At 45.2% G+C, this 20,893-nt stretch overlaps 1 protein-coding gene across 1 annotated transcript; it reads left to right on the forward strand.

Moving 5' to 3' along the window:
* Positions 1-9: 9 nt before the first annotated feature.
* On the forward strand, positions 10-15,182 carry UBFD1 (ubiquitin family domain containing 1). Its single transcript, XM_008568264.1, has 6 exons — positions 10-200; positions 1,057-1,265; positions 3,938-4,003; positions 4,156-4,261; positions 8,589-8,671; positions 11,293-15,182. The coding sequence occupies exons 2-6, from the start codon at positions 1,071-1,073 to the stop codon at positions 11,401-11,403; spliced, it is 561 nt and encodes a 186-aa protein (XP_008566486.1). The 5' UTR covers positions 10-200; positions 1,057-1,070; the 3' UTR covers positions 11,404-15,182.
* The last annotated feature ends 5,711 nt before the right edge of the window (positions 15,183-20,893 follow it).

A 20,893-nucleotide genomic window follows, 5' to 3' on the forward strand; every position in this document is an offset into this window, starting at 1 on the left:
CAGCCTGCAGCCGGCCCCGGCCCAGCCCCCCGGGGACGCCGCGGCGCGGGCCTCGGTGAGCAACGGGGAGGACGCAGGCGGCGGCGCAGGCAGGGATCTGGTGGACCTCAGGATCATCTGGAACAAGACCAAGCACGACGTGAAGTTCCCGCTGGACAGTACGGGTTTCGAGCTCAAGGAGAAGATCCACTCGATCACAGGTAATCCCCGCGACGCTGACGGCCGGCCGGGCGCCCGCTGGCCGCTGTCCTGGCGTCGGCGCCCTCGGTCCTCGTCGCAGCCCGCCGGAGTGAGTACCTGAGTGCCCATGACTATTGAGTTGGGGAAAATGAGATTCGGGAGTCTGGAGCTTTGAGGGGCTGAGCCGGGATTCGAGCCCAGCCTCTAACTAGTGTTGCCCTAACATCTCTAGTAAAAATCACCCAAGGCACTTGTCAAATTTACAGCGCTTACACCTTTTCCTGAAGATTCTGATTTAGTGGGTCTGGGAGGTAGCCAGGAATTTAATTTTAGCAAATATCTTAGGTAATTCTCATAAGGGAAGTTTGGGAAACACTGCTATTAACTATCATGCTGATCCTTCATAGTTGCTAATATTTCTGTTATGTCTTGTGTATAGCGTTTTGCTACCTGAAATAATTTCTTTTTTTTAAGCTTTCTCCATGTAGTCTGTAAGCGCCATAGGAACAGGACCTTTATCCTTTCTGGCTTGTGTATCCTGATACCTGTGGAGTCTCACTTAAAATTTGAGTGATGACAGGATTGAGGAACAACTTGGAAAGAGTGATAGCTAATATTTGTTGGACAATTACTGAATTCCAGACACTGCGCTAAATGCTCTACATTTACTTTTTGATTTTTAAAACAAGTATGTACAGAAGGACCTACTCTCACCACTGTTATAAAGTAATGGAAATTGAGGCTCAGAGGTTGTGAATTGTCCAAGTTCAGAAAGTCAGTAGGTGGTGGAGCCATATTAACTTCCTCATCTGTTACTGAAGGTCCATACATTTTTCGTTCTTTTCTTTCACTGTCTGCCCTCTACCTTTTCCCAAGGTCTCCCGCCTGCCATGCAGAAAGTCATGTATAAGGGACTCGTCCCCGAGGATAAGACATTGAGAGAAATAAAAGTGACCAGTGGGGCCAAGATCATGGTGGTGGGCTCCACGATAAATGATGTTTTAGCAGTAAACACACCCAAAGATGCTGCACAGCAGGATGCAAAGGCCGAAGAGAACAAGAAGGAGCCTCTCTGCAGACAGAAAGTGAGTCCGCTGTGTGTTTGCTGGTCCTGAGAAATTTGAGGCTTTGTCCTCTTGAGCCTTGGCTGGTTATATTCTCCCTAGAATAAGCTCCTTTTTGGACAGGGTCCATGATGGAAATTTATGGCAGCAGTTGGGTGCGGCAGAGTGGAGGTGACAACTACCTGAGATTTGCAACTTTGTCTCATCTGGCGGGTCAGTGTGTCTCAAGTCTACCTACTTTAGGATAAGGCCTTTGTAAAGGGAGGCTTTAGACCAGGTGTTGAAAGGAATCGGACATGGGTTTCTCTCTATTAGTGTCAGAGAAAAATGCTAGTACTAGAATTAATCCCCCATTTTGTAGTGCTTACATTTGTTTTTTGATTTGTGGCTTCCCCCAGTCAACAAGCCCAGTTCTGGACAGGCATGGAAATCAACGATTTTCAGAGGTTCCTCTAAAGCTGACCATTTCAGGAAGCCAAATGAGACTGAGAAGGAAGATAAACACTGCTTTTTTGTCCTCCTCATTCATGAAATGGGGCCTGATTTTTCACACTGTCTAATGCTCGTTTTGTAAGGAAGAGATCTGGTCTTGTCTTGTGCTCATCACAGCCATTAGAATTCTTTTTGACATAGGAAGAGTGAGACTATTTTACTGTAGGAGGAACAGGTTGGAAGAATCCTCACTTGCCTTTTCATCACCCAGCACATCCAATTGCTTGCTGAACAGCCTCCTGGCTGCTCTTGGCATCAACAGGAAAGCAGATATTCTCACCTTCACCGGTGTAGTGAGTTGAGTATATCAACTCAAACCAACATCAGTTTTAGTGACTGTAGAGACTAGGATTTATGCTCAATAATGGGAGGATACAATTTCGTGGTATAGATCCATAATCCCTTCAGAAACCCAAAAGCGGTCTGAAAACCAGAAGTGTTTTTATAAATTTGGCAGTAAAACCTGTCCAGCATTAGTGTGAATATTTATGTTTTGGTATAGAAATATCAATGTACCCCATACTGGCTAGCTGCCAAAAAAAAAAAATATATATATATATATATACATATATATATATATATATATATGTTTTAACATGTTTGGTGACAAGATGCTGCTCCAGACCCCATGGAGGATATTATGTAATGTATTTTTTAACTATATTATATTTATAAAACCCCTAAAACTCTATCCAAAACATTCGTTCATGGGGTTTTGGATAAGGGATTGTTAAACTATATCAATTCTAAAGGATGTATTTGGACACTTTTCACCCCCAAATACGGATCATAATGTCTTATAACCAATTGGGATCATTTCCATCTTCCTGTCTTCATCTGCCACACGTTTGAAAGAGTCAAATATGAGCATGCCAGATTTGAGTGAGCATTCCCACTGGTCACACCCTCGGAGCATAATGTGCTACTCAAATATAGGTTTTGAGTTACTAGTGGTAGCTTAACAAGCCTAGAACTGTTCTCCAGAGTGCAGGAAAAATTCTTCAAAAGGTGCTTGTAAGGTCTGCCCCAAATTATACTTCCAACCCATGCTGCTTTGTTTCATTGATGCCAGTTATGTAGCGTAACAAGCCCTAATGAGAGGGATCCAGTTCCTTGGCTTTTTATCAGCTTCTTCAGGAACCTGGGGCTGTTGTATAGGGTGACCCTTTGCCAGCAGTCTGTCAGGGTTGAGTTTGTTCCTACCAGTGGGTTTCTGCCATGCCAATGAGGGTTTGAGCTGGCTCATGGCCACCTGGTGCTTAAATCTGATAAAAAAAATTTCCCCCCTATCCATTCACTGCCCGCTAGTTCCAGCTTTACCAAGCAATGGCTGTATCTGTAAAGCCACACATGGAGAGGAGACAAGACTCAGGCATTTGGGCCAGGCAGGAGAGCTGTTTTAGGGAGCCATGAAATTAGAATTCTTAAATGAGCTGCCTCAAAGTCCTCGGGGTAGGGGGCCAGGGTGGGATTAGAGGCTTCTTAATTTCAGGTTGTAGAGTAATCAGCATTTCTGTTTTGAAATATGTCTCTTCAAGCTTTCTGTTTAGCTGAGGTTGAGGGTAGGGCAGTGAGGAAGGCTTCTGCAATGGACCAGGTTTCCATTTGTTGAAGAAATGTCCCTTATAGGCAGTTAGGCTGAGTAGTTTTCTTTCAGAGTTTAAGTTGACAGAAGTGACTGACATTTTCTACCTGCCGTGAAAGCAGCACCCTTTGTGACTCTCTTTAGCTTGATGTTTAATTCTTTCAATGGTGTTTTTGTTGTTATTATTGTTGTTTTTTCTTTCTTTTTTTGGAGGGGTGAAGATGGGAGTAATATTTATTTGAATTAGCAATCTGGAAATCCTGTTTGCTCTAGAGCTTTGATATAGTAGCTGTATGTGGCTGATTAAACTTAAATTCCAGTAGCTAACACTGGCACTAACAATAAATAAATAAAACAGAACTTCAGTTCCTCAGTCATACTAGCCACATTTCAAGTGTTTAATAGCCACCAGTGGCTAGCAGCTAGCACAGATGTGGAACATTTCCAGGACTATGTCCCTGCTGTGTAGTGTCAAAGGACCCATAGTCTGTAGACATTAAAAACTTCTGAACCGAAGCATGAAGGCTTTCTTCCTCCTGTCTTTCAGAGAGATAGTAACATGACTAAAATGTAGGCAACTGTCTCATTTAATTATGTCTCCTGACTTATGTTATAGCAACACAGGAAAGTGTTGGATAAAGGAAAACCTGAAGATGTGATGCCATCTGTCAAGGGTGCCCAGGTGAGCCAGATTTCTTTGTGAGCATTCTGAAAATGAACCAGTCCCGCCTTCTGACTTCCTGAGGCTCCCGTAATCGTATCCTCCAATCCTTTCCCTTCTCTTTTTTCTATCCGTCTGTTCCTCTATCTGTTACTGTGCTCTTTTGCCTCCAGGAGCGCCTGCCAACGGTACCCTTATCCGGCATGTACAATAAGTCTGGAGGAAAAGTGCGACTCACCTTTAAGCTGGAACAAGACCAGCTGTGGATTGGCACTAAAGGTGTGTTACTCCTGTCCTCTTCTCCTGGCTCCCTGCCTGCCTCTGGCACCTCACAGCTCTCCCTTGAGTGCTGCTCGGCTCCTCATTGCAAGACCTCTCTCTGTTCACTGTGCTTTGCGTGCTTCTGGCTTTTGAGTTTGCTTTTATTTTATTTTATTTTTTTGTCTTTTGTCTTTTTCCGTGTCCGGCAACGGATCGCAACCCTCAGTGTTGCCCCCGTACCGGACCGGGGACCGGCAACGGGATTGCAACCCTCGGCACTGCCCCCGCGCCTCGCTCAGCCAGTGAGCGGGAACCGGTCCGCATGTGGGATCCGAACCCTCAGGCGGGAGCGCTGCTGCGCTTCCCAGGCGGCGCACTATCCAGTGCGCCACCGGGCCGGCCCTGAGTTTGCTTTTAGATGTTCATCTTTTGCTTGGACACTTCGCCCTCATTCTTTTCAGTCTGATCTCAGGGCCAACCCATCAAACTTTGATCTTCAGTCGCACACAAAGTCAGAGGTCCCAAACGTGTGGCCAGAGGGCCAGGTCTGGCCCACAGACAAGGGTTCTGTGGGTTTACACATAATTTGTAAAGATCAGGAGATTTCACTTAATCTGCTTTTTTTGGCTTCTCTTGAAAAGAATCAGAAGATCTGGCCATTTGGGGCCTTCTTTCTCACATGGCATCTATTGGCTGAGCCCAGTCATAGTTTCCAGTGGGCCCTGCTGTAGTCCTTGTGATCCCATTTGTCTTATACATGGCTAGTATATTTCATTTATTTCACCTGCCTGGCCCCTATAGGTCAGAGTCTGACACCGTAGTGGGTAATGCTTTCCTGACTGCTGCCTAGGAATCTGCCCCTTCCTCCCTGCCTGGTTGCCGTCTGCCTGCCCTGCCCCCTGCCTGTGCATGGTATCTGGATCAGCCTTGCTGTTTGCTGGGAAGCGTCTCTGACTATCCTCCCTCTCCCTTCCCCAGATGGTTACAAAGTCTTGTCAGTTACACTTCAGAATTGTCCATGTCCCTTTCTTTGCCACTCTGTCGTGCCACTTAAAGCTCCTAGCTTCTTTGAACTTTATCTGTTAAAAGCAGCATAACCTATTTCCCTGCCCCACCCACCTGTGTTTTCTTCTGTCCTGTCCATCTTCTGTACTGCTTTTGTCACTGGTTCCTATGCTCAAAAACCTTTGGCTCTTTGAGGCCAAGTTCAAATGCCTACAAATAGTGTGCAGTATTCTCAGCAATGGGCCCAATTTAAAATTTTTGACCAAGCTTTTGATCTTGCCCAGTGGTTTCCTGTGTGTTTTGGCTGCGTCACTCACTGAACCTCCCAATGTGCTTTGCACAGCTCCATGTCTTTGCCCATGCTGTGCCTGGAATGCCTTCTTCCCATTCCCTGTTATTAATAAAATCTTCCAAGGCCCTACTTAAACGTCTTCTCCTAATGAAGCCTACCCTGATATCTCCCCGACCCTCCAAATGAATTGCTGCCGCTTCTGTTCATAGAGCGCCCCATTTATATCCCCAGAGCACTCATTACTTTCTGACTTGTCTGTCCCCGTTAGATTCCTGGAGGGAACCGAACATGCCTAATTCACCTGTTTCTGGCCAGCACTGTAGGTATTCAGTGTTCGAGGTAAATGCTAAAGAGAAGTATAGGGGGTCCCATCATCTGAGGTTAATTGGTTTCAGGGACAGGCCATTTAGTATGACTCCACTTAAAATAGGACCAAAGTTTTATGGAAAATAATCTGGGCAGGGTGGTGGGGAGTGAGATTTTTATCATCTGAAACACGAAAGTTAAGTTTCTTATTTTCAACCGTTTGCTGGTTCTTAAAATGAGCAAAGACCGAAATGCCGAAAATGCTTAGTTTTCTAACAATTTTATGAGAAATTGCAATATTCTTCATTTCACACTCGACTCTAACTGCATGATCAAAACAAGATTTGCAGAATATTTAAGGGTTTCCCCAGTTTTTCCAAGAGTCTTTGAACCCTTTACTAGGTCATTCTCTTCTGCAGAGCTTGGCCCAGCACCTCCTTGCCCTGCTCTGTCCACTTTGTAGGTGGTTTTGCTTAGTCCTCCATCACTACATTCACTTGCCAAAATGCAGAGACTTCCTGCCTCTCAGTAGACTTTACCTTTGCTTGTGGACAGCCTAACTGAAGGCAGTTGCTAGGTTGATCTGAGAAGACACTGCCCACAGGAGGTCTGAAAGGGGACTGAGCCTGTGAGTGCTCGTTAGTTCCTCAGGGAATATTTTCATGTCACAAAGTTGTGTGGGAAACACATCATAACCACAGAACTGAGAGAACATGAACCTCCTGTACCATGTTGGAGGTTTTATTTTAGCTTGTTGGAGCAGCCACCTACCTTGATATGTTGGGGCCCCTTGAGCAACTGAAAGCCTCCTTACTCGCCAGCTTTATTGAGGAGCATGGCTGTCTTCCAGGGTTGATTCCGACCCAGTCCACTGTACCTCAGGAGTCCAGGGGGCAGGCACTCTTCCCACTTGCCCGGGAATCCTGTCACCGGAGTGTCATAAGGACTCATAGGAGGACAGCTTGTTCTAGGAGTTGGCTACTAGCCACTGGCTTCATCTTTCTGCTGGCAAGAAGCTGCTGTGGAATGACTATCCCAGCAGCTAGCTGGCCTCTCTTGATGGAGTGCTTTGCTGAGCAAGTGACCCTCCAGGGCTGCCACTCGGCTTCTTCTCTCCCTGTGCCAGCTTGCGTAGGAGGAGGCAGTATTAGCAGCCTCAGGCACGACAGAGCGAGAAGAACAAGCTTCTTCGGGCAGGACATGTGAACAGGGGAAGCTGCCAGGACAACGCGGGTGCCCTGTTTGCAGGGGAGTTGAGTCTCTTATCTAGTTGATGGCCGTCACTCAGGAACGTGGGCCCAGGATTGTCCAATCTTTGGAGTTTTCAAGAGAAGCCAAAAATCTGTATTTTTTTTTTTTTTTTGGCAGTTGGCAAGTACAGGGATCGAACCCTTGACCGTGGTGTTATAACACTGCGCTCTAAACAACTGAGCTGATCGTCCAGCCCCCCAAATCCGTATTTTTGTGTGAAATCTTGACACTTCAAGGTGGAAGCTGTTTTAAAATTTTTCATCTTAGAGAAAACTGCTGGTCAGGTCCTGCCTATGGGCTACTGTTTTAGAACCACTGAAAGTCAAAGCCTGAGTGAACATCTCAGGTCCCCTCTCCCTGACCCGCATTTTTCAGAGAACAAGGCCCACGGAATGGAAGTAAAATACCTTAAGTCATCAGTAGACCAGACCTTTGGTCTCTAAATTCCTAGTCCATTTTGTCAACTTACCTATTTTTAGATTCTACCTTTCCAGATTTTTCTTCCTGCAAAGGCTGTAATCCAGAGGTTTTTCCCACTGAACTGTTTGCTCAGAACGTCCCCTGCACATGAAGTGTCTGTCGCTTCTGGGCGGTCACCTGCGGCTGTGCAGGTGCCCCGCACCTCCTGCCTTACACCTGGTCCTGCTGCACTTGGCTCACTCCTGCAGGCTCATCCCGCTCCAGGCATCCCCCTGCCTCCTCTTTCTCACCTGCCATCCTTAAACTTGCTGCAAAGTGTCCTCTGACTCCAGTGGTCAGTGGTATCTCAAGTGTTAATCACAGGAGGTTATAAATGTTTTAAGAGAATTTCATGAAGTGTGTGGCTGTGGAGGGGTGGGGGACCAGGGGTGGGATGGGGATGGCGTGGGAGCAGGATCTTGGTATGGAAGCTAGTGTTAAAGCCAAAGCCTTCTGCCCTCCTTGTGAGAGCCACAGGGGAATGCTGTTACCTCTCTCTTCTTGGGCCTTTTGTCTTTCCCGATCTCAGGCGCCCAAAGCCTTAGCCAATCCTGGGCTTGGGCACTAAGAGTACAAAGGAGTTTCTTGGATATTTATTAATTATCAGACTTTAAAATCACAGGGGAATGCTGTTACCTCTCTCTTCTTGGGCCTTTTGTCTTTCCCGATCTCAGGCGCCCAAAGCCTTAGCCAATCCTTGGCTTGGGCACTAAGAGTACAAAGGAGTTTCTTGGATATTTATTAATTATCAGACTTTAAAAATAATACCAGGAAAGATATGTCTCTGCCCGCGGAGACCTTTACTTTGCCAAGTTCTGTTCCCCATTTGCTCCTGAGGAGTTCCCAGCTCCCAGGCAGGGCTGTAGGTGCACTGATCAGAAGATCCTGTTTCATTGTCCCTAGAGGGCATGGCGCCAGTCACTTGAGTTTAGCATAGATCCCACAGCCCCTAGCCCTGACCAGGGACTGCTGAGTCAGAGGAGTTAGAATCGGAGGGCCTTTGAATAATCACTGTAATCCCTCTCAACTTAGAGCGGACTGAGAAATTGCCCATGGGCTCCATTAAAAATGTGGTCAGTGAACCTATCGAAGGACACGAAGACTACCACATGATGGTAAGTAGCACTGGCTGGGTGTAGCCTCTCCTAGATTCCTGCTTCTGTTGCAGCTAGCAGGGAATGGATTTTTAATTGAGCTTCTTTAATTGAAGAGAAAACTTAGTCTTCAGAAAACACACTGTTTTAAGACCCTGTGTTTTCTTTATCTGCTTAGAACTTGATCCATAACCCTATTCCTCATTCTGTTTATCTTGCAATCTCCCTACCCCTCTCCCGGCCCCATACACACCCTTCCATCAATTTAAAAGGGCCATGTTTTCTCCTGTCTCTTTTGCCCTCCCTCTTCTTTGTAACATTTTAGTTTTAGACCCAGAAAATAAATATAAAGAGGAGGAATGGCTTGTGGGTTTCGTCTTAAGTTTTGTCTTGCGTATACAAACGAAACCTCCCCCTCGCTGTGGTGTCTATGAGGATGCAGACAGCCTCCCATCCTCGATGGTCCTGCTCTTCCCAGGCTGTACCTGTTGAGTGGCCGAGGCCCCTTCAGGGAGGACAGAGTCTGTGGAGCCTCTGTTCTGCATAGAGTCTGCTCTACAGAGAGGAGGGTACTCTTTCCCAAGACATCATTTGGAGGTGTTCTGCAAGTTTGTACAGAACAAAGCAAAGAATTCAGGGATCTGAAAACATGAGCATCTTGGGCAAAGCTTCCATTTTCCTAGCACTGTTTGGCGGGGTCACTTTAAAAATGAAGTTTAGATACCTAAACTCTGCAGGTGCTATGACAGGGACCTGACCTAAGCAGCGGTGTTGTGAGGGCAGGGCCACCTGCCATTCTCCATCCTAGGAGGCAGGTTTGTCAGCATCCAGCCAATAGTGGTGTGGTTACATTGCCCCATCCCAGGGACAAGGAGCAGCTGGTGGTTTGACCTGTGGGTTCATGTTACAAAGTCCATGGCAAAGGATGTGTTTGAAGATCCCCTTACTATGGGAAATATCTAGAGATCCCCAGTGTCATCTGTCCTGCACTGTAGGTGTCAGCCGGTGGTGCTGAAGCAAGGCCATAGCTGGTATTGCAGTCCTGGGCTTCAGGGATCCTGGGGTTTTCACCCCCGGGACCAGAGACAGCATCACTGGGGCTCATTGGCAGCCCTTCCTTTCCTAGTCTCTCTCTAGTCTTTTATTCTTCTTTTTAAAAAATTTTTGTGGCTGGCGTGTAAGGGGTTCCAAAACCTTGACCTTGGTGTTATAACACCGTGCAGTAACCAAGTGAGCAACCAGCCAGCCCTCTCTGTAGTCTTTAAAACAAGGATTGCAGGCAGATTTATTTTGTCTGCTCAGTTATTTTATTTTTATTTGTTAGCAATTAAATTTTAATTCATTTAATTGTGCCCCTTCACCCGTTTTTGAAACATTTATGTTACCCATAGGGTTTGCAGCCCCAGTTTTTGAGCAGCCTTGTGATAGGGGTTACAGACAAGTTGAGTGGACCATTTTGGACATCTTTTAAGGAACTAGCATGAGTGGGTTGTGACTCAGTATTTAACTTAAATGCTCATTCCTCCCTAGGGTTATATCTGGCAAAGGGTAGTCCTGATAGCCCCCACTTCTCTTTTCTAAACACCATTAAGTAGTACCTTGACCTTTGTCTTAATGAAAGTATTTACTTCCCTCTTTTTGCAGATGTATTTTTTCTAGCTAATGTGTCATAGTTCACAATTAGAAAAGTGTGGCTATACTTTTTCATTTTTAGAGCAATATTTTTTTAAAAATTCAGAAAAAGAATACTATAACAAACCCATATATCCATCACCGAGAAATGACCATTGTAAATATTTTGTAACTTGCTCTAAATCTTTTTCCAAATAAAAAAATAAAATTTACCAACAGCGGTGACGTCCCATTGTCTTCCCCTCCCCCTATGGCCATTGTTGTGCTGTGTTCTGTGTGTCCTTCCATCCACCTATGTCTTTATTTACATTCATGTCCATGAACAAGATTGGGTATTGTTTTGTGTTTTTTAAGTTTGCCTAAATGGTATCATGGTATGTATTGTTCTGCAACTCGCCCTTTTTTTGGTTCGACATTATGGTCTGTCAGTATTAACTACAGATCCATGTGGATCCATTTCATACTTTCTTAAAGGTACTTCATTATTCGTGTGAATAGGCCACATCACCTTTTAGCTATGCGTTCCCTTACTGGCGGATGTGCAGGTTGTTGCCAGGTTTTTATCATCTCAGACAGTGCTGCTTTGAACCTTCATGCCTGTTTTTTGTGCATGCGTGGCAGGTCTCCTAGGGCAGTGGTTCTCAAACTGTTCTCAGGATCAGCAGTGTTGCATCACCTGGGAGCTCCTTAGAAGTTTCTCAGGCCCCACCCCTAAGCACATCTAAGGGGTGGGGCCTGCTGACCTGTGTTTCAACAAGCCCTCCGTGGTTCTGATGCTCAGATGGTCGCTCAAGTTTGAGAACCACTACTTTAAGTTTGGCTATGCTGCACTCCGCCTTTTTTTTTTTTTTCTGGCTTGTTAGGAGAATGCTCCCGGTGTGCACAGTTTTTTTCTGTTTTTCTTTCCATTTTAGTCAGTTCACTTCCCAAGACGTCTCCATTTGTGTCATTCTGCCTGCTTGGTCTCCCAACCTCTCAAGTTCCACTTGGTTTTCCTTTTTCCCTTCCAGGCGTTTCAGTTGGGCCCCACAGAAGCCTCTTACTACTGGGTGTACTGGGTTCCAACTCAATATGTGGATGCAATCAAAGACACTGTGCTGGGGAAATGGCAGTATTTTTGAAAGCACTTTCACCTCTGGCCCAGGAGACTGACCCAAAGTGAAGGACATTGCCGGGAGAGGCCTGCAGCATCCCTGGATTTCAGAGTTCTGGAACTTTGTTAAAAAAAAAAAAATCTATATTCAATCTAAGGCGATGTGGTGACTGAAGCCAGAGGTGATGTACTTTCACCATTAGCTTAATTTTAACTTAAAATCACCGGTTCCCTTTCTTGCAGTCAGCTTCATACCATTTTTAAAGTCATTACAGTGGAAATCAATAAATCTGAGTTCCGAACATCTTGTGTGGAATACTCTTAAGTGTGTTTGAGAGTAGATCTGCCAATTATGTTGAGAAAAGAATAATCAAAAGCTTTCTGCTGTTTTTGTTTTTAAGTGATTTCAACAAATATTTTCATAAATCTTTGGTTGCAAACATTTGGACTGCATTGTGATGAGATGGGGTGTTTTTTTTTTCCTTCTTCGTATGAAATTGCAAAATGAGGGGGTTAGTAAGCCATATTTTTCTGTCCATTGATTCAGATTTAATTCTTTCCCTTTTTTATTTTCTTACTTACTAGATTGGAGTTTTTGTTTTAAAAACCCAAAGATGTCAGTTCCTCTTTTTGTACCTCATCAATGCCTCCTTGCTGGGCTCCCTCCCCCCGTGCTGCTGCTCCTTGTGAATGCACAGGGGAGGGGGGAGCTGTGGGGCTTGGTCAGGGAGCTCCCACACTGGCTGTGGTGTTCATTGAGCAGCAGAGTATCTCACAGTGACGCCTATCTAAACATCTTGCCCTTTGGGCCCTGATCTCCAGGGAGTTCCATTGCTGGTTTGAAGGTTGTCTGCAACCCTCACTGAGCTTGGCTTTGAGGCCCGGCCTGGCACACGTGTGCCTGGGCTGTGCTACTCAAAAGCCCCAACTGCCAGGCAGACAAAGACCTCTTCAAAAAGGAGCCAGGTAGAAGATAGTTTCTACAGCCATAAAGCTACAGATACACATATCTTCTTTCTTTGGAAGTTTTGAAGAAATTCTTAAGCAGTCCGATGATTAATTGCAATTATGCTTCTCCATTCGGTCCTTCTACTCATGCATTAAGTTCAAGTGTCCTTTATCCCAGGTTCAGAGATGCCACCTTTGTCAGTAAGAAGACATCTGAGCTAGTGTGTTGTCTGGTGTTATTTGAACAACAAAAATGGGATAAATTGCTTTCATGATTAGCTCACCCTCTTCTGGTTTTAGTCTTCATGTTCTTTGTACACATGAGATTCTTTCGTCTCCTTCTGGCTTGACTGACTCTGAAATGAGGGAAAGTCTCTTGGTGAGTGATACCCTCTGTGCTGTTTGCTGTCTCTGCTGCCATCTTTGCAGTTCTCCTCTCACTGGTTGTAGGCTCTCGTAAGGTTTGGTGAGAAATTTTCCAGACTTCATATTTTGGATTCTAGGCTGTTACCCTTCATTCTGTGAAATGTATTAGCATGTGTGCGCCTCAGATGACTATTCCTTGTGAGCCAGTGGATGATATTCTCCGCCCATTCCTTCTAAGCTGTAGTTCAGGAATCCAGCCCACACAGACAGACTTTTGCTTTTCGTGGTGTAGTCAATGCCAAGTTACACATCTGGGCAGGAAAATCTACTCTTTGCTTTTTGGGGGGCATTAGTGCATATGTGAAGTGCAGCATCCATGAAACTGCCTGTTTTTCATCCCTTGAGAAAGGAGCGGTCCTTGCAGCTTTTCTGTCCTGGTGGCCTATAATTCCTGGGAACAGGAGTGGTGCTCTGCTGCCCTTCCAAGCCTCCCTCTGCGGTTGACAGGTCTACAGAGGAAATGATCATGTAGCAAGTAGTGTCATCTCGGTTTATATACTGCTCCTTTGTTTGCCAGCATCCACATCCTGGAGACTTGTCCTGACAGTGCCACACACCCACTTGGATCTCTCAAAGCAGGCGTCTCTGTCGCCAGACTGTCCTTGCTCGAAGTGCTGCTCTCCGAGGCCCCTTCTGCCAGCTCCCCGCGACATGCCTTCCTCCCAGTGAGAGTGTATGTTCCATCGTCCCCTGCTCCCCAAGGGCCAAACTGCTTCTCACTCAGGCTGGTGTCATTTCAAGAGGACCAAAGCCTGCGTGAGCCTTTTCATTTTAAGTAAAATGGTGCTTTTTTCCTTACTTGGAGATCCTATAAATAAATAATAATGTAAATGACACCTTTTTGTACGGAGCTGTTTGAGTATTGCTTTGCAGAGCTCACTAAATCCACTACAACAGTCTTGAGCTCTGGTTCCTGACCCTGTCTGCATGGAAGACCTTGCTGGAAGCTCTCAGGAGAGCAGAGGTAGACAGCACCAGAAGCCGCTGAGAAGTGTTTTAGATCTGTGTCTGGGTCATAGCAGTATTCACTGTTTTGTCACTCAGTCCCATGAGCAGTCTCTTCGTATATCTCACAGTTTGGAGTATACTGACTAAGTCTGTGTAAACAAATTGAAATACTCTTGCTCTTAGGTGTCAGTGCAGTGTTTTATTTTTTTCCTCGGGATTATGCTGTCCAATTCCGTCACTGTCAGAGAGGACCGGGTTTTTTCCCTCACTGCAGATGGAGGGCATGCAGGTGAAGGGAGGAGGAGCTGGTTCCTGGAGAGGGCCCTTAGCAGCACTCACCTGGAGGTGGAGGGAGGGCCTGGCCCCTGCGAGGGCTGGACACCTTTCAGCCTGCTGATGCACTGCTTTCTCTTGTAGAATTGGTACTGACGGTCCTCTGGCAGGTCTTCACTCACAGACATCATGCCTTTCTTTCCTCCCTGTAGCAACTTGGCTGAATATTGTAACAAGATAATCCCTGCTGAACCCAGTCCCCCTCAGCTCTGTTTCGGTCGGTCAAATCAGAGAACTTAGACTCAGGAGTTGCTAGAACTCTTCAGTATTAAGTGTTTTAATCCAGGATGGGCCTTCTGCAAGTAGAGTTAGCTCTTTTTAAATGAAGTTCAACTGAGCTAAGGATGCACTTTCTTCTAATCTTGTGGACACAGGAGGGACACCCAGGTGAGGCCCTCAGTAGGCTCTGTAGTTGCTGCTTTATCTTATGAGGGCCAAAGTGATTAACTTTGCCGCATTGCCACATCTCAGAAAAGTTGCCATACTTCACCCAGAAGGGGCTTGTTTTCCTCTTACTCTTACTTTAACCATGTGCCTAGAGGAGCCGCTCTGGGCTCTTGCACTTGGCCCACCCTTTCTTTGCCAGGGGCGGGGAAGGGGATAGACTCAGCGTGCCAAGGGCCATGCAAGGGCAGGCTTGCTTTCCACCCATCTGCTGAGGGAGACCACTTTCCCTCGCTCCTTGTCTCTCTTCCTGCCTCTGGTCTTGGAAAAGGGTGGTCCCTTTGTCTTAAAGCTTTGTGATAAAGTCATCTCCAGTTAGGATTGGCACCTGTTTCCTTCTTAGTAGGGTCTAGCAGCCTTTCTGAAGTTACAGGTGATCAGGAGCCCCTGATGTGCAGAACATCTGGTAGATTTAACTGCCAGGTTGGGTGGTTCTACTGCTTTCTAAATTTCTAAGAACCTCTTTCTTTTTCTTTCTTAAAGAGTTCTGCAGAGTTACTTAACAATATGTGTGAGTACCTTGTTTCCTTGTGGTGTACACTTTGTTCTGGTTTCTGTTTTTTAAATCAAATGCCTGTTTGGGAGGAGATGAACGTATTTAGTCTATTAGATCTGCGCTGCTGGATTTTTTTTAAAGTGTAACCTTGACTAGCTGTCTGTTTATCCTGTAAGATTAGTCTATCAATTAAAGTTTGATAATTAATTGCGTCTCTTTTTCCTTCCAATTCTTCATGCGCCTGATCCATACTGGGGATTGACCAACATTTGGAACTGGGCCCAAAGCCATCTTTCTGCCAGCTGTGGTCTTATTTATTTGGCTTTAAGTATATCCAAATTTATTGTCTACTGAAAACTGCTGGTAAAGGGATATGATTTGATTTACTCTGTCGAAGTCAAAGTGACCAACCTGACAGTTAGCCATGCTCCTACTAGGGCAGTCCATCTTTGTCTCTTCTGGTCTCCCTGACCTTATGCCTCCTATCAGGTGCCTCATGTAACCTCACCTTGCCATTTAGCCTTCAAGCACATGTTTAACAAAACACTGAGAATGGAGCAACAGCGATAGCCACAAGCTCCAAAGACCCAAGAGGAGTGAGGGAGAAAATCTATTACCAAAAATGGGACAAAAACAGAATCCTTGCTATGAAGAGTTTGTCAGACCTGCCTTTGACCCAGCAGCACTCGCATTACATCCTTTCTCCTCTTCCCCTTACTTTGTAAATGTTCCTGAAGGTTCTGGTCTCACTTCCCCTTCCTGGCAAGGGGAAGGGTCAGCTCCTTTTTCCATTTTTCCAGTACCTCAATCCTAAAGCAACGCTGCTAGATTCTTAAGGATATATTTATTTGGGAGAGGAATAGGGTGGGATTGTGCCATGTGCTGGACATTGGCTGATGCCCACCTAGAGAATCTTGTGTCTGCATAGAGAGAATTTCTGGATTTCATCCCAATTCTGAACGGTTATTTTAGGTACCTTAAAACTATAAGACGATTGTTTCTCCTCAGATGGAGAATGAGAACAAACCTGTCTGGGTATCTTACTGAGAAATGTAGGAAAAACCAAAGTGTTTTTCCTGTTCTGTACTCAACAATTGACACACAATATGAGGGCACTTCAAAAAGTTCATAGAGGGCCGAGCCTGTGGCGCACTCGGGAGAGTGCGGCGCTGGGAGCGCAGCAGCACTCCCGCCGCGGGTTCAGATCCTATATAGGGATGGCCCCGCGGTGCAGCTGTTCACAAAAAAAAAAAAAAAAAAAGTTCATAGATTCATTTTTTTTTTTAAATTATATTTTTCCATGAACTTTTTAAGTACCCTTGTACTTCTCTGGTCATCGAGAAATGTATGGGGATTTCTCCCCACCAGCACTCAGTTCTGCAGCAGGCACCAGATTGGTACCATGTAATTCAGCTCAATTCTGACACTATCTCAGCCCACAGGTTGAGCACTCAGTCTGCCCCTCACTTAATGATACCAGTTGCAGGACCCAGATTGTGACCGGTGCTTCTGACCAACCAGCTGTAAATTGCAGCCATTTCTTTCTTTTTTTTTTTTTTTTTTTTTTTTTTTTTTTTTTTTTTTTTTTTTTTTTGGCAGCTGGCCAGTATGGGGATTCGAAGCCTTAGATCTTGGTGTTATAACACCACACTCTAACCAACTGAGCTAACCAACCAGCCCTCAGCTGTACATGGGGGTTCCCACAACCCCCTTCTTAGGTTTGACTAATTTGCTAGAGCATCTCAGGGAAACAATTATATTTACTGACTTATTGTAAAGGATGTTACAAAGGACACAGATGAAGAGATGCACAGGGCGAGGAGTGGGGGAAGGGACACAGAGCTGCCTGCCCTCCCCAGCTCACCACCCTCCATGGACCTCCCCAGGTTCCTCTACCTGGAAGCTCCCTTAACCCAGTCCTTTTGAGTTTTTATGGAAGTTTCATCATATAAGCAGGATTGAGTGAATCCTGGGCCATTGAAGACCAACTCAACCTTCAGTCCCTCTCACCTCCCTGGAGGTTGGGGACTGGGGCTAAAAGTCTCAACCCTCTAGTCCTGCCCTGGTCTTGCCTGTGACCAGTCCTCATCCTGAAGCTACGTAGGGGTTGCCAACCACCAGTCAAATTATTAGCACACAAAGGACACTCTTCCCACTCCGGAGATCTCAAGAACTGTGTGCTTGGGACAAAGACCAAATAATGTATTTCATGATATCACTCTTACCAGTACCTATTGGGAAGATGTCTGGTATTTTCTCTTCTGTAGGTAACAATCCTTTCTACAACAGAAACCTCATAAACCAGACAGTCATTAGGGCAAGGGGCAACAACTTTTGCTCTTGCCTGAGAGTTCTGCTTGGCCCAACTGTGCTGTAGGGCATCATGACGCTTCCTGCCCAGGCGACCTGTGCCAGCACCACATGGTTGCTTTCAGCCCCGATTCTGTCGCCTCTGGCTTTACCTAGTTCATTGAGGCTGTTTTTGTTTTGAAGCTTTATTCACCTCTCTTATTCTCGTGATAAACCTTTACTGTTCACCCTATTTTATAACTTCTAATTTTCAAGTTTCTATTTTTACCTTTCATTCTTATCTACTTTTAAATACTTCGCTGTTTTCTCTTTTTTGTTTTGAAATTTTTCAAACCTACAGGAAGTTGAAATATACTACAGTGAACATCCTTATACCTTTCACTTAGGTTTACCAGTTGTTAAAATATTAACCACATTTTCTCTCTCTAGATACACATATACTTTATTTTGCTGTAACATTTGACAGATGCAGATATTGTGACACGTTACCTGTGGATACTTAATCATATATCTCCTGAAAATAAAGACATTGTTATATCTCACCTAAGAAAATTAATATCAATTCAGTAATATTATCTAACACAGAGAACAAAATATCTTTTAGAACTATTTTTTCCCAATCAATAATACTTATGTTTTTAAATCCTTAGATAGTCTTTTATTTTTAAAATACGCTTTTTTTTTTTTTTGTCTTTTTCGTGACTGGTAAGGGGATCGCAACCCTTGGTGTGGTGTCGCCCGCATGGCGCTCAGCCAGTGAGCGCACTGGCCATTCCTATTATAGGATCCGAACCCACGGCAGGAGTGTCGCTGCGCTTCCAGTGCCACACTCTCCCGAGTGCACCATGGGGTCGGCCCTTAAAATACCCTTTTAACTTTTCTATTGTTGCTAGTATTGGCTTTTCTCTCCCCCTATATATTTTTCATCTTACTTTTCATTTGTGACCTCTCATCTCTTTCTCATCATGAGTTCTGCACTGTTTCATGTCATGGATTTCTCATGGCTTGGGAGCTGTGGTTCTGGAAGAGGCATGTCAGGGAACTGGCCCCAAAGGGCAGAGCCCTCTCGTCCACTCATGTTCTGGCTCCCCTACCACATCCAAGTCTAAGATTTACAGACTGCAGGGGTTCACAACTCAGGACTGTTGCGGTTCTTGGTGACAAACCCAGTTTACATGATTTAGGCAAAGGGAGTTCCAGCTCATGTGACTGGAAAATCAAGTGTCAGACCTAGCCGAATGCAGGTGCCCAAGTCAGGGACACCTGACAATCTAACTCCTGGCTCTAATCTATTCTCTGTTGATTTAGAGTCTACCAGACTAGCAATCCCATGAGAAAGAGATTTTTTCCCCCCCCAAGAATTCTATTAAAAGTACCAGGTAAGGCTTTTATTGGCTTGTCGCCCCTGCCCTCCACAAACACGAACATGATAATCATCAGAATCTAAGACATGCACTGGTTTTTACTTCCATTCATCGTGAGTCTGTGACTTTCAGACAAATACTCCATACTATAGAGCAGCTTTGTCAGATCACCTAGCAGGCTTTAGGACCTCTGGGGTTCCAGCCTGGGGGTGAAGAATGGGCACCTCTTCTGGGCGCTCAGTCCACAAGCGACTTACCCTAAATGCTTTGCATTCAAGTCTTGTAACATCAGCCCCTTCATTGAATCTTACCATGTGCCAGGTACTGTGCCAAATTATGTTATGTGCATTATATTGTCAACACCACCACATCCATCTCGTTAACCCCCACTTTAGCCATTAGAGGAATCTTAGGCTCAGAGAAGTTATGTTACTGAGCCAGTATCACATGCCTGTCAGTAATTGAGTTATGAACCCAGATTTGCCTGATGCTAAAGTCTGATACTTGCTTGGTTGTTGAGAACTTGGGAAAGAATTTAGCTACTGTATTTTGCCTTCAATTTTAGTTGCTTTTGCTGTATGTCTTAAGAGTACTAACTTGTGACTGTGAGTTGTTTCTTTAAATTTTGATCCTTGGATTTTATTAGTTGCCTTTATTAACTTTATCAATAAAGATAATTTGTTAATTACATTTGTTTAATTGGCTTTATTAATTTTTGATTAGCTACCATTTAAAAAAACTTAAACAGATGTACTTGATAAATTTCAAGCGATAGGCAGGTCTCTCACTAAATTCTCCTAGCTTCTCAACCCCACCTCTGGCCAATCCACTAGGAAAGTAGAATTCATGTTAGGCTTAAGCACAGAAGGGTCCATCCCAGAAGCAGAGGGTCAATCATTCCCACTTAAGTCACTTATTGGAGTGATGAGGGGGCTTGTCAATGGGAACTTAGCAGAAGGAGGGGACCGGGACTGGAGAAGCACCCGGCAATCACTCAGACTTCAAGCCCCGCGGCTCCAACCTGACATTTTCCTTGAGCTCTTGCTCATCTGTTGCCTGCTTGGGTGTCCCACAAACAACTCAAATTCAACATGTCCCAAATTGAAGTTATATCTGATCCTCCTCTATTCCCTATTTTAGACAGCAACTCACTCAGTCCCAGTAGGCCAAGCCATAAACGTGGGAGATAGTCTAGACTCATTTCCTCCATCTCATCAAGTTCTGCCATTTTGTTGTATTTTGGTGGCTGGCCAGTAGGAGCATCCAAACTCTTTCTTGGCCTTGGTGTTATAAAACTGCTCTAACCAACTGAGCTAACCAGCCAGCCCAAGTTCTGCCATTTTTATTCCCAGAATCTCTTTTCAGGGCCGGCCTGGTGGCGCACTGTTACAGTGTGCCACTTGGGAGTGCAGCGGCGCTCCCGCCGAGGGTTCGGATCCCACGTACAGACCGGTTCCCGCTCACTGGCTGAGCGAGGTGTGGGCGCGGCACCGAGGGTTGCGATCCCGTTGCCGGTCCCGGTCCGGTATGGGCGCGACACTGAGGGTTGCGATCCGTTGCCGGACACGAAAAAAGACAAAAAGGAAAAAAAAAAGAATCTCTTTTCAGTCAAACTCTGTTTATCCCAACCTCCAAATCTTCATGTTTCTCATGGGCTCTACCAGTAACGACCACGTTCATCTCCTTCAGTCCACCCTTTGTGTAGCCACCAGCTGTTCATCTCAAATGCTACATCTGACTCTCTCCTCTTTAGCAAATCCTGTAGTGGCGCCTACTGCTGACAGGTTTTTTACCCACACTGCAAGGTTCTTCGTTGTTGCCTGCCCAGCCACATCTTTTACCACAGGCAAGCCTACCCAACTAGTTCATGCTCGAATACTCCAAACTGAACAAGCTGACATCCCACCTCAGAGACTTGCACATACTGCTGCTCCTGCCCCTGACCCATGTCTCTCTCCTACTGTTTCCACGTGGCTAACCCAGAAATTCTGCTTGGACTTCACTGCCCATTAGATCCTATCCCAACATAAGCTCCTCAGCTTCTGCTGGTCTGCTGCCACAGTTTCCACGTACTTTTAATATTTCATTCTTCATTTATTACACATTTGTAATTTAGAAAATACCGATTAGCAAAAATAAACCGTATGTATCTTTACTATATCTTGGTAATGATCATTAACATTTTGGTGTGTTTTGGGCCAGCCTGTGGCTCACTTGGGTGAGCGTGGTGCTGACAACACCAAGTTAAG

Source organism: Galeopterus variegatus, unplaced genomic scaffold, assembly GCF_000696425.1.
Source record: "Galeopterus variegatus unplaced genomic scaffold, G_variegatus-3.0.2 Scaffold391, whole genome shotgun sequence".
NCBI classification, from domain to species: domain Eukaryota; kingdom Metazoa; phylum Chordata; class Mammalia; order Dermoptera; family Cynocephalidae; genus Galeopterus; species Galeopterus variegatus.

Bases quoted from the DNA above. Each gene is read 5' to 3' on its own strand.
- UBFD1 (XM_008568264.1), top strand. From the start codon at position 1,071: ATGCAGAAAGTCATGTATAAGGGACTCGTCCCCGAGGATAAGACATTG. The intron at 1,266-3,937 runs GTGAGTCCGCTG...CTTATGTTATAG, and splicing joins AGCCTCTCTGCAGACAGAAA to CAACACAGGAAAGTGTTGGA. The intron at 4,262-8,588 runs GTGTGTTACTCC...CTCTCAACTTAG, and splicing joins GCTGTGGATTGGCACTAAAG to AGCGGACTGAGAAATTGCCC.